This window comes from Vanessa tameamea, chromosome 7 (genome assembly GCF_037043105.1).
Source record: "Vanessa tameamea isolate UH-Manoa-2023 chromosome 7, ilVanTame1 primary haplotype, whole genome shotgun sequence".
NCBI classification, from domain to species: Eukaryota; Metazoa; Arthropoda; class Insecta; order Lepidoptera; family Nymphalidae; genus Vanessa; species Vanessa tameamea.
Window position 1 is genome coordinate 3,017,033 of NC_087315.1, and position 14,678 is coordinate 3,031,710.

General features: G+C 32.8%; 1 protein-coding gene across 1 annotated transcript; it reads left to right on the top strand.

Annotated features, from left to right (window-relative positions):
• Positions 1-10,141: 10,141 nt before the first annotated feature.
• Positions 10,142-12,180, top strand: LOC113400736 (zinc finger protein Noc). Its single transcript, XM_026640383.2, has 2 exons — positions 10,142-10,518; positions 10,626-12,180. Exons 1-2 carry the CDS (start codon positions 10,432-10,434, stop codon positions 11,877-11,879), a joined length of 1,341 nt encoding a protein of 446 aa, XP_026496168.1. The 5' UTR covers positions 10,142-10,431; the 3' UTR covers positions 11,880-12,180.
• The last annotated feature ends 2,498 nt before the right edge of the window (positions 12,181-14,678 follow it).

The window sequence follows — 14,678 nt, forward strand, 5'->3', positions numbered from 1 at the left end:
TCACAACGCATAAACACGCGTGGCTGAGTTCGCTTTTGTCACGTCACCCGAACGGGACTCTCCTTGATATTTATTCAAATTATTATTCTACGTCTCCCTCTTTGTTTTGTTACGAATGAATTTTTCATACACACGGCTCCAAAAGCTCCGGTAATTTCACTTTGACTCACATCTTCAAGGGGAATGGATTTATATTTGACCTTTTTTGTATTTTAATACGGAAAATAAGCGAGTTTGTTTGCATTCATCTTAAGAGATTTTAATCATACAAATCAATATATTCCAACGAGAATATAAAAATGACAGATATAATGATACCAGCTTCAATTCAGATCTCAAAGTTACCGCAGCAGAATAATTACTCGCTTCACAAATTATAATTACTCTAGCTTATTCCTATTTGCCAGGCCTTGATATGTTGAGCTGTCGTATATCTTTCTGCCAAAACGTCTTTTACAACCATTTTTAACTCCTTCTCAAACATTATTAATATCAGCAACGTCATTCGTTAATTTAGTTGAGATTGATGGCTCCGCTTCATGAATGTTTAAATTTGTATTTAATGAAACTTCAATGTACATCTAACGGATATATCATCGTTAAAACTTTAGTGAGATATGAAGTCTTTGTCACCGGTAATGGATTCACACAGCTATAAATTTCAACCTCTTGACAAGAAACAGAAAATATTTATGAATTATTTAACATCAAATATGCTGTCACTAAATAAATTTGATTTTTACTTATTTAGATAAGAATATTTAATTGCTGCAATGTGATTAACGTATTTGTTTTGCTTCGTGGTATTTGAATGTTTGTTTGGTCGTAATACTGCGTCTACGCCTGTTTGGCGAGATAAGAGTATTTTTTATGAAAGACAAACAAGGAATTAGGTTTCATGTGTGAACCGTCGTTACCTTCTTCCGTATGAGAAATGATACATCCTTTTCCCTTCACTAAGAAAATATTTGCTGTAGTCTTATAGTAACTTGTATTGTTAGCTTAAAATTTTAACTTTTCATGTTCAACTTTATTTAAATCCCACCTGATTGAATTTATAACACGACTTATACCAGTACCATAAAGATTGAAGTGCTTGTGCATAATATTTTAATAGCTGATCACTACATTCTTTAAAAAGTAAGGATAGTATTAAGTAGATGACTGATAAACGATTATTAGAACTGACTCGCTGGTGCTAATGATATTATAAACTATTGTCGTATTAAATGATTGTGATCCTATAAACTATTTTTCTCTCTAAAAAGAACCAGACCCTAAGCTCCTTACCTATGAAACAGCATAAGAGTTCATCACGGCTATAATAACTATCGTTGATGTGCTTCGAAAATTCTCTCGTTCAGTAAAATTCCTTCAACAACTATTGTAGTTTTTGTTTAAAAGTATTTTAAACGAATAGATAAGACAATACATTTTTCTAATTAACGCATTTGTCACACCAATATTTTAAAGATAATCTTTAAACTAGTTATTTTAAACCCCCATTCATTATGATTAGTCAGTCATAACGTCTGTCAGCTCACACTCAGCACGTAAGCCAACCCCAATGTAAATATCACCCTATTATCTGACTTTAACAATTTCGTAAACTCACAGTAACCCATCAGTGGAATATAAATTACGTCCACGCCAAATACATTTACTATAAACACATTCATAATACAGACAAAACTGATCTTTATAACGACGTGTTAAGAGCCATTGATGATAATAATAGCGTTGATGATGTGTTAAATTATTTTGGTGAATATGGCAGAAAACATCCTCTCAAATTGCCCCCTGCCAATAAAAAAGGGGAAGATGCAAAGCTGAATTTTGTTTATCGTTATCTTTATGGTGGGCCACCATTTATTTATACCGTATGCGTTGGGATGTAATATAATATGGCTTGGAATAAGAGTTTTTATTTAAGGGTAAGCCTGTTTCACGCTCCAGTAGATTCTTTAAGTAATCGTTGAGTTAGAAAATGTTATGAATGAACCTTTATAAAAGGTATGTTCGATTTAGAAGTAATTGTATTTATTGGTTGGATGTGTGTTCAAACGAAATCACAAATTGTATAGGATTATTCATATTATAATGGTAATGTGGCTTGAATTTACCAAATTTGTAGTTGCGTCGCTTATTCTGAATTATTTATTTAATTCTGTGATATTTTAACAAGGATTTCGGCTCTTTTGTTACGAGGTTTGTATTTAAATAACATTTATTTCGATTTCCTTTATAATAACATCTAAGGACATTGAAAAAAAAACACTTTAAGGTTGTTATTTAATTTTGTTTGTAAGGTCTTTATCATGAATAAACAAACTACTAAACTGACATTATTATTATTATTTGTAGCGTTAGTATTAGTTTTACTAATATACGTACATTGCAATAATGTAACTGAAAATACAAAATCTTATTCTTATTTCGAAAAGGTATCAAATTAATACATTTTGAGGACTTCATTATGAATAACAAATATAAAATAATATATACCCTCAAACACTGCGCCTTAAGATCTTTAATAATAAAACTAGACTTGGAAGGGTTTCTAGAACTAAGATAAAGATATTTTTATAAACATGTGTGCTCACATCAGTGTTTATTATGAATATCGTCACCCTTACAGACACACTTAACCGAACATAACCAAAATATTTGCGTTTCGAAAACAGTTCTTATCACGTCAGTAATAAAGGCGTGTATTTTATGATGTGATAGTAAAATGTTTTGCTGTTTCTCGGAATGTGTTAAATGATTATTTGCTGTTCGCTGTGTGTGATGCTTCGTTTACATGTTTATAAGCTTTGCGCTTTCGTGCTTCTGTTTTTATTGCTATTAGAATTGCATGTTTGTTCATTCAACCGACGTATTACATCACGTTTTAAATACAAAAGATATAAAAATAAAAAGATAATTTGTAATTTCTATGACTGCCCATTTTTTGTACGTTATGGTAAGCTTATGTTTTCTTGGTAACCTTATTTAACTTTAAATGACTTATTTTATTTTAATTCAGTGATTTTTTATTAAATGTATATTTTTTTATGCTGTTACTAAAATATGGAAAAAAAATTATTGGAAAACAAAAGAAGTAATTACTTCTTAAATCCGTCAACTGCTTTTTAAGGTAACAATAATACGTATTTCCACCTCGTCGTAAGGTTTTCGATTGCAAGAAAATCCATCACATATTTTTTAATAAGTATTTTATCATCATAATCAGAATTCAACCAATTGCAGTCCTGATTGCCTCTACCCCAGTTGGGTATAGGCCTCTTCCAATGTGCTTCAAATCTCTAGGTACTGCGCCTAATAAGTATTTTACCAAACATAATTAATAATGTAGTATTTTTAAAGATTCTGCCATATTTTTAAAATTAATTTATATAACAATAATTTTATTTACTATACACGCTTATATTAAAGTGTGTTAACTGTTTTTTTTTAATAAAAATAGTTTGATTTCAGTACCGCTAGGTACACCTTAAAAAATTTGCAAACGAACAGCGAATACAACAATAAAGACAAAAAATTAGAAATTGGAAATTTTCATTTACCTTAAAATATAAATTAAAAAAAATAAAAAAGACCACGCACTCAAAAGTACAATAAATAATGGATTCCCAACAAAACTCATTCATGAAGCGCCACCTTCTGAATCGCACAAAGATGACTAACAGAGCAGGATGACACAATTGTCTCATTAAAGCAGTCATTAAGCATTGTTTCCTTTACTTTTGAATTTTACCGACACAGTGTGGAGCCATTAGATAAGAGAGCGGAAAGTGTGTAAACGCCGAAAGGATATTAATGTTACCATTTCTTAAACTAATATTTACTTGCCGTAGATATTTAGCATCTTTTTATATTCTATCGTTAAAGAACTGAAGATTACATTCTATTTGTATTACAAACTGTAAATATCTATTGCAATTGATAACGCAAAATTCTTCGCGGGTTACGAGGCTAAATACAGAGCATTGCATAAATTAATAGATCTTATTAATAAGCATGTGCAATTCAATATGCGACCGAAGCGAAGGTCAAGATTATCTGTCAATAAATAATTAAATAAATCTAACTACTAAAGGGATTAATGCAGTGTTAAAAAATCAATCAAGTTGCGAACCACCGCTGTCTTAACTATAAATAAAAGCAAGAACCACTCATATATCACAGAACATTTAGCGGCTCAACGAACAAGTGTTACAAGGCCCATGCTACACAGTGAAATTATTTACAACGGCGGCATTTCACAAAGCTCGCCCGTTTATTGCGACCATAAATACTGATAAAACACAGGGAATATTTATTTCAGTTCACTTCTTATTTATTGCTTGCTCTACGTTCTGGTTTTTACGCGTTACAATTTTTCTCGTCAACGAATATTAAGGCTTAACAAGATGGTTATTATTCTCGAAGATTCTATCAAATGTTACTTAATATTTTCTTGGAAATTCCAATTTCTTTCAGTAACAATATCTCAAGGAACCAATAAGAGAGAATTGTAAAATTACATGATGGTCTACTTGTTGGTAGGTCTACTAAGGTCGTCTCGTTTGGTACCACCCACTCATCAGCTATTCTACAGGTAAATAGCAACGACGCGTAAGTAAGCTAGTGCAAGACACAAGGCTTACGTCTTAGTTCCCGAGGTCGTTAGCACATTGACGTTGTAAGGAATGGTTAATATTTCTTTCAGCGCCAATGTCTATGGACAGTGATGATCACTCATCAGCAGGTGGTTTATTTGCCCGTTCGTCTATTACATAATACAAAAAAATAATAATTAAATGACGGTTATTTTCAGCTCCTCGGTCCAAATGCAGCTGATTAAATAGATCATATTTAACTATAGATTTTAATGGCCCGATATGGAATTAGAATCTTGAAGATCAAGACCGACCGATATCAGTTAGTCATATGACCAAAGTTTTGAAACTTATGATAAAAATATAAATTAAACAATAATTATTTTTTTACCAGGCTTCCAAATAATATCACAATTCGTCATAAGTATTTCTAAGCTTTCTCATTGTATATTACTTCTTTTGAATTCCTTAAGCCGAGCCCTTTGCCCTGTACAATACATTTAACCTTTATCATCTAGAGATAATTTGTCGAAAATACAATACGATAGACAAAGGTTGAAATTTTATTGCACAGATAAGAAAGGTCTAAAGATTTCGTTCGTATTGCTTTATCTCTTGCAGCTTAACGATAAGATTTACTGTGCAATAAATATTACAATTAGGGCACGCAAGAATTTTATTATCTCTGTACTTTGGGAGGTCTATTTAATTTTTGGCAATAAAATCTTTACGATTTAACTCACTTTCGAGTCAAACGTGTTTGTGATTAAAAAGAGTTGTTCTAATAATTCTTAGAAAAATCAAGTCAATTAACTCATAGTTTATCAAATTTTACCTGAAGATTACGACAATCAGAATACTTGTTCTTGGCTAAAAGGTTAACTGCGTCAAGAATAACAAGGTTGACTAAATCCTTAAGTCTGATTACGGAGGTAGACTAAGACATAGTCTACATATGTTACAAAAACTACAAAATTGCAATTGCAAAAGCTTTCAATATGACGCCATAACAACGATAGAAAACGCTTGAAAACGTTTATCGAATGTATTTGTCTATGTCCAATAAATCTCATCAAGATGTGAGTTCTTATCTTCCGTGTTGCGTACATTTATTATTAAAATGAATAATATATTCTTTAATACGAGATCCCTTACCCAATATAACCTTACCTTACCCAGAATAATACAACGAAAAGCATTGTCTTGTTTCGAACGAATATATGGTGAGTGATAATCAGACAAGCTTTCACAGCGTACTGTCGTCATTTGACTCCGTCTGCTTAAGTTTTTCAAATAATGATAGTATCAGACAGGAATACGATTAAACTGTTCCCAATAAAATGTATACTGTAAATTGATACAGTTTACATAGGGTGTTTGTTCTTATGTTTAAGGTTGACTAATTATTAATTTATAACATAATGAAAATTTAAATTTAGTTGGTAAATAGTGACCTCTTTCCTTCCGAAACGTGTCACGAATATATTAAGCGACGTGTGCTCGCGAAAGTCGCGTAACCTTTCTACAACAGAACATATATGTTTGTAAATTTTCAATTAAAAATCTTCTTGAATAACAAATTAATTGATTCTTTGGATAACCACGAACAACCAGAGTGACAAAAGATTTCAGAAGAACATATATTTAAAAAAGGTGATATGATATTATATGGTTTTAAATTTTCGAGGTGCTAGTGTAAATTTATCTTGAACTATTAGAACAGTCTTGTGATCAGTGATCACTATTGTTGATACCACGTAAGTTTGAGATCGGATGCGGTAAGATCAAAGCAAACGCCTCTAAACATTCTGTATATGAAACTTTGACAATTGACAGCAACAATAAACCATTTGAACATAACACGTGTGTAAATTTTAATGTAGCGCTTTATAAAAAATCGGCGAAATAAAGTCATGTATTACATCACACTTTGAATTAAGCGTTCAAAATGTCAAATTAAAAAGCCAAGTTTTTTGTCTTTATTTATACCTCTATTGTGCTGTATATACCTATAGAATATATTATATTAAATTTTGATATATAAATCGTGTGTTTCAAATTCCCTGCAATTTAAATCCAGTTAGTTAACCTAAACAAACAAACAAACAAAGCTTCGACTTGTAGTTGTGATAAGTTATAGTTTCTACGCCCAGTTTGGCTTAGAACTGTCGGTGCCGACTTCTTTGATCTCGCCGCATCCGTTCGTCATTGGCGCGTTTGTCGGGTGTCGACGGTACTAATCATCCATCCCTTAAACCGGCGCCAGACATTCGATAACTACGGACAAAGACAAGATGATTACAAGGAGAGTTTTTTAGAAATATTTGCTTAGACTTAATCTATCTTCAGGCTAAGCGTGAAATGAAGTTTTTTTTTTTGGAAATTATCTAAAGATTGAGCGAATGTGTAATAGTAACTTATTATATAGCTTGAGATTTTTAATTTATATTTATAACTAGCTCCGTCTTGTTTTATTTACGAAGAAAAACTTAATGACGTGATCATTAAGTTTTTCTTCGCAAAATAAACATTATAATCTTTCTCAATATATGGGCTATGAAATGAAAAAAAATATTTTATATTGCGCTGCTACTAGTGATTGAGTCTTTCAAACAAACAAATGCTTCAATTTGAAATATTTATATAAATTATATACATTTTTATTTATTGAATGAAATATTCGGTCGACATTAAAGTTCTTTGCACAACATTATATTATAAAGGAAAAATTAATTTAAGCAACATGTCATGTCTGCCTCATAATTTATTTTTAAAACATGAATACTTCCTCACAGCTTTTAATGATAGTACCAATTAGTCACTTTAAAGTCTGAGGGCATTGGATTTTAATCATCATGAATAACAAAAAAAAAAGAACTTAATTTCAGGTATTTTAAATAAGAACTAGAAATCAACCCATACCTCAAACGAATACTTTTTATAAATCTTATGATACGTAATTTGAATAATTATTTATTTATTAGTTATAAAAAGACAAGATCGCCGATTATGTTGTTCCAACCAAAACTGAAGCAACATGGTAGAAAAAGCCTTTTACTTGCAAAAGTATTTAAGATAATTTAAAATTCGTTAATTCTAACCGAAAGCAACAAGAAAATGTTACGAAGATTTGATTCTCTGATTTAGGAGTTCTTTCGGCACTTTTTGCTCAATTTTTTGCTTGTTAATTTATAATGAAATATGTTTACACGTGCACAAATTGCTAATGGCGTATAATTCGTTTTACTTCTTTCGACATCGTTGACTTAGAGCGATTTTTAAAGCGAAAATAATTATGAGCCGAGAGACTAAGTTGAAAGTTTATATTTTATTGAGAGCTTGAGAGTTTGCGTAGTTAAACCCGTTAATACCAAGATATCGTTGTTTGATTTGAATAATTATTTTAAGTTAGCTCCTTTATTACAATAAAATAAATAAAATAACGACTAAAAGCTGTAACGAACAAAAGCTGTAACGTAAACGTTGACCAATATGGCAAACTTTGAAAAAGAAGTACATATGTACAATTTAAATTTAATCCTCTTGAAACGACGGGATACCACTAGTGTTGACAGCATATGAAAAAATTATGCTTTAAGTTTTTATTGTTTATAATAAATTACAATACTGCCAATTACACTGTTAACACGTTTGTTCTTTACAATACAAATATTACATTAGACGAATAACATTACAGAATATAAATAGATACATACCTATATAAAAAGTAAAAATTTTATTGGGAGCCACACAGAATAAATCAATAACTTAAATAAAAAAAAATGTTCTTGTTTTTAAGTTCCAAAAAATAAAATCTAAATCTAATTATAGATTTTACAGTATTCATTAAAACAGTAACGAAAGTAAGGGTTATGTATATTTAATTTTTATATATAAAAATATTACCCGAGTTTTAAGTACGTAGGTTACTGGTAGTAATTATTATTATATTTTGACTCGTAAAAATAATAAGTAAATGATACAATTAATAAGTATCTATCACTGTGTATAATTAGATTTTTCTTGTATAATAAATTCGAACTAACGCATATGAATAAAGCATATAAATCTAATCGTCGATTACCACCAACCCCATAAATCCATTAAGATAAGCCTATCTATGGAGATAAGATCCCATTAGTTCAGGTCATTGGTACGCCATTTAACGGATTTTTTTAAATCCCCTTATCAAATAATTGAGTCTAAATATATAATTCACTATACATAAACTTTCATTTATATTTTTATATTAACTATAATATATTTGTTAAACATAATACGACAGTATCTTATTTTTAAATGAGTTCATCGGATTTGGTTTTCTTAAATCATTATTTAAAATATCCCTAGAACTTCGTAAGTAGCTTAAAAACGTCTTATTTATAAATGCTAACTCCAATCAGAAAATAGATCCTAAAGTAGACTTAAAAGGTATTGAAAAAGATTAGTTGATTTAAAATATACGCATTAGTAATAATCCCTAAGATCACAAAACGTACTAACAACCTACGTGAAAAGCAAAGTTACAAGACAACAATTGAAAATAAAAATAGAAAAATGAGCAAGCGTTAAATGCAAGAAAACGTTTCTATAAACGACTTTATTTTTATGAGAAACGATATACGACACTTGAATAAAACAAGCGCGACGCCTAACTGAATTCACTGTTGGCAAAACATTTCAATTCCGCAGCCAACAAGTGATAACGTCGCAGTCGACGCACGTATACCATGATTTAGTCACAAACTAGACTAACAATAAACAGCCTGACGCCTATGCGCTCCTAAACAAACACTAAAATGCCCACGTCTCTAATTTATAGAAGAACTCCGGCCCGCGAGGCCCCGTATCGCAATAAACATGTTTTTTGTTTCGCATGTCCGCGCACTGTCAAATATATTACAACCCGCCGGGTTATTTACGACTTCTGTCGTCCGCCCATACGTTATACTTAGTATCTTTGTTTGGACACAATAAGCAATATTTCTAAAGGGCCCGACGTCGCTCGCAGCTGTTGATATGGGTTCCCAAATTGACATATTTAATTTGATCGCAACGCGGGTCCCGTTTGAACAGAGCCGTGTTTGACAGGTTTTAGTGTCGGATTAACATTAACGTTATGGACTTTGTACTGTCAATAAAGTGAAATATCGAAAGATAAAGCCCAGACTTGGTCGTAAAACATGCGTTGACACATCAAACGGTTACGTGGAAATGCCATAGAACGGATCAATTTTCCCCTTTGAACCGAGCACATCCCAGAACAAAGGCGACTGTAAAAGAGTAAGTAGTTTCGAATGTGTCAGCAGCAAAGCGCCGGCGAGAGGAGCGTTGTCGAAAGCGTAATAAAAGTGGCGTGGAACAAAAAAGCTGTGGAGTGTAGCGGAGCGGGCAGGTAGAGCCGCGGCGGCTCAAAGCGACGCCGTCATGGGTGGCTCGCCACCAACGCCATCGCACGTCTCAATCCGCACCCGGCTGCCCGCCATGCCGCCTTTCCTTTTTCCCCTACCGCAATGCAGCTATGTGTCGTTTCCGCTTTATTTTTTATGACTGTGTGCTGCAGCGGAGAGATATAGCGTTGCTTGTCTAACAAAGACTTGAGATATTGCTATCCTTGTCTCGCGGGGCAGGCGGGAGGTAATGGAACGTCGTGTGCTGGTGGGGTCTCGTGTCTCACAGTCACCTCGAACGCCGCCACGGACGCACGCATTCGTTCCAAACATTTCGCGCGACCGTATCATAGAGTAGTTGTGTTACAGAGCCGACAGTGACTTACGTAAAGTGTACAAGTGATCGTAAATAATAAATCGTTTAAGTTAATCTCCAAATGGTGGTACTTGAAGACGGAGCTATGATGACTACTAATCCTAATCAGTATCTGCAACCAGATTATTTAACACCGCTTCCATCCTCTGTAAGTATTTAATTATTATTTTTTTAATAAAAAAAATAAAATAATAATTTATTTTAACAATGTATTATTTCTTTATAAATATTAATTTATTGTTTCTTTTGTTACAGTTGGACTCGAAGAAAAGCCCTCTCGCGCTTTTAGCGCAAACCTGTAGCCAGATCGGTGCAGACACATTGCCGACCAAGCCGCTCTTGCCGCCGCTTGACAAAAAAAAATCAGTGAATAGTGTTAACAGTGATGCAATTAGTCGTTCTTCACCTAGTGCGAGTAAACAGGATAAACCACGTTCAACGCCAGAAAGCAAACATTTAGCTTTCAAACCATATGAAACTAATGTCGTTACGAAAAAACCCGAGGAATCGCGTCCACCATCAAAAGCAAGTTCTGACAGTTCGGAAGACAAAAAATCCGGAAAAAGTACGCCAGGAAGAAAATCAACTCCACCAACAACAGAAATTGGAAAGAGCAGTCCTTCTAATGAGCACAAGTCTTCTCCTGCTGCATCGTCTGGTACCAGTCCTATTATTCGTTCCGGATTAGAAGTTTTAGGACACGGAAAAGATCATCTAGGAGCATTTAAAAATATACCCGGATTATCTGGATTTAATCCACTTGCTGGTCTTTGCTGCCCACCTGGAATGGAACAACACGCAAATCCTGCATTTCGACCACCTTATGCTGGAGCGCCATTGAGCGCTCACCATGCTGCTATGCTGGCAGCAGCAGCTGGCTTCCCAGGATCTTCACCAAACCCTTATCTTGGATATGCTAGAGTTAAAACACCGGCGGGCGGAGAAACATTGGTTCCAGTATGCAAAGACCCATATTGCACCGGCTGCCAATTCTCAGTCAATAATCATCACCTTTTAATGAGCAACGGTGCTTGTCCTGCTGGTTGTACGCAATGTGAACATCAAAAGTACAATTTAGCTATGGCTATGGCTTTATCGCAACAAGGAGCCGCCGGTAATATTCCTTACCCGCAGCTGAGCCGCCCCTATGTTTGTAACTGGATCGTAGGGGACTCCTACTGTGGAAAACGTTTTGGAAATTCAGAAGAACTCCTGCAACATTTAAGAAGTCACACAACGGACGGATCAACGCCAACTTCGTCTGCAGTTTCACAGGCGTCGCTTTTGAATCCATTAAATCCTTTATTCACAACTGCTGGCCTTCGCAGCGCATATCCGTCGGCACCTCTGAGCCCTCTGTCTGCGAGCAGATACCACCCATATTCAAAAGCTCTACCTGCAAGCCTTGGCACATCACCGTACGGTGCCTTTAATCCAGCTTTGGGGCCCTTCTATTCACCTTATGCCATGTATGGTCAGAGGCTCGGAGCCGCTGCAGTGCATCAGTAATCTAGTGTAGTGAGGATTATGACTGACATTGTTAATGTTTGTAATGTCCAATTTTCTTCTGTGATATCATGATAGACTAATCGATGTTGTAAGGCGTGACCCGCCATGACAAATTTAGTGAATAGTGCAATCTTAAATAGATAATAATTTAAGTTATCTTTCCGACGGACTTTGTATCTACGCTGGTGATGTAGGGATTATATAAAGATTATGTACAGCCAAATGATTTGTGTATAATAATAATAATATCTATGTTTAATATTAAATGAAAAATTCAAATACAATATCTTTATGAAAATTACACAGTTTTTAATTTATTTTTCTACAACATTTTAACGACGAACATAATTTACATCTATCAATTTTTATTGATGCATTAAAATGATAAATGTAAAATTAAATATAACTTTCACATCGATAAATCATAAATAACACCGAGAAAGTGCCATAAGAGCTCACATAAAGTAAATTACACATAACTCTTGATTCATTTTAATTCTGGCACGGAGCAGTAAGCCGATACGATTGATTGATTAATGTACATCTAACATACACATTAGTGCCGTCAATCAACAGAAACGTAGCGTGATAAAACGAGACTGCAATCACGCGAATACTAGCTCAGCTACCGCCCACGTGAAGCGAACAGAAAAAGTCTAACACAACAATTTTATTTCATTGAAAAACCATAAAAAGACGAAGTAGGTACATGCGAGACTGGCTGTCATTAATAACAAAGCCGTGAGCTGTCAGTTTTGTTAATGTTGTTTTTAATAAATGCTATTTTGATTAGGCCCATGTCATGTTGGAAATTCAACTGTCAAAAACATAATTGGTCGCACGAAAAAGCTGAGAGACAGGTGATAGAGTAGTTTAAAACAGAGTCTGAATTACAATTAATAATAAAAACATTACTGTTTTTTTTTAAGATTTTAATTTTCGACCTTATTTTATTAACGATTAATATTTTATCGACGAAAAAAGTGGTATTGAAAAAATATTAATTATTAGTAATAAAATATTGGTGTTTGAAATATAAAGTCATATTTTTTTAACAATTTTATTTGTTTTATTTTGTATCATTAAAAAGAAGTTTATTAAATGAAGCATTTTAAGAGCAAATATATTTTAAAAATTGAGGTCTTTCACTATCGTATTAATAATATTATTTTTATTACGTTGCGTGTTTTGATTTATATATTATTTTATTATTGGCTCAATATTATGACAATCGATCATAAAGGCTATAAAATTAACAAGTTAACAATTAGATAACTTGGCACGACTTTGACATAGTTCGAACTTTATTGTTTCGTACAACGTTCAGAATTCGATACAACTAACGCCATCTAGTAAGAGACGCCGGAACTATAGATGTGAGTTACTTGTTCACTGAAGTAAAAAAATAATTAAGTTATTACGATAACATTTTTATTCATCTAATTAAGATTGAATTGAGATTAAACATTAACATTTTTGTTTCATACATATATTTATAATAAAATATAAAAAGCATTTAAAACACTTTATTTAATTTTTTTCATTCAAATTGATATTTTCAAAGATCATAATATTATTGTAATAAGTAAAGTCCATGTCATATTTCAATCAAGTTTAAGAAAATAATAATAAAAATAGTACCTTCAAACTGCTAAATTAAATCTTGTTTTCATATTCTTAAGGATCATCCATAAAAACGAGTACATTACAAGCGATAATTTCATTTGCTGAGCTCTGAATCCACTCATTAAAATGTTCAAAGACGAAATAATTATTCACATTATTAATTCAGATAATAATGTTTATTATAATAATTCTGCCAGCGAGGAAATATATTCAATCTCTCACGATGTGATAACCATTGACAGATGAGCACCAACGATTGATGAGATACGTCAGTGTAATCTGTGCAACGAAATAACCAATTAAGATTAGCATAAACATAAGGTGAAGTAAATTAACATATCAGAGTATAAATTATGCATGCGGGGCATTATAGACCCGCACGGCGAATTAGAGGGTTATCCCACCCTTCATCGAACTATTGTCGAATCGTGTTTCTGTTGATATGTAAATTGATTTCTACCTGAATATTAGTATGTTCCATGAATAATATAATAGTGTTATGTTTGATATTTTAAATGCAGAACGGTTCAACCTTTTATAGTCATATTAGGGTTATTTAAAACCTGTGTGAGCGTATTGTAACCCTCAAATGAAGTGAGCGGCCTTTTATACCGAATCAACTAGTGGACAGGATGTTCAACAATGCGTGATGGAATCGGTGAATGATGGAGATTTGTGATAAATGCGTTTCGCTGTAGAATATTAAAGTCGGCTATTGTTAGGTGTCGCTTGTTACTATACAATAGGGTTGTCGAATGAAACACAATTTCGAGTCAAACTTCATTTATGGCTTATGAAGTTTCTTGGTATACAATATTGTGTTATAAATTGATTTTTTTTTCAGAAGGCTACCGCGACTCCTGTTTAATTTTGAATATATAAATGTTATGAAGCGTATAGTATATATTCAATCTAGCTAGGTTGTGAACAGTCGAAACATTATGAACTAAAGAGAAAAAATATGTTAAATTTTAGTCACTTTGTTATGTATGCGTTTTATTGTAAATTTAAAGGTCCGTTTACACTTTTTTGGCAGTTTACAACATGTCTAGGTAGAATTTTTACGATGACACATAACCTAATGTTGGCCATAGAAACTAGCAATTTGTCTGGCAATGTTAAGTAAATCGGATAAGAAAAATCTAACGAAAATAAGTAACCAGAAATAAGTTA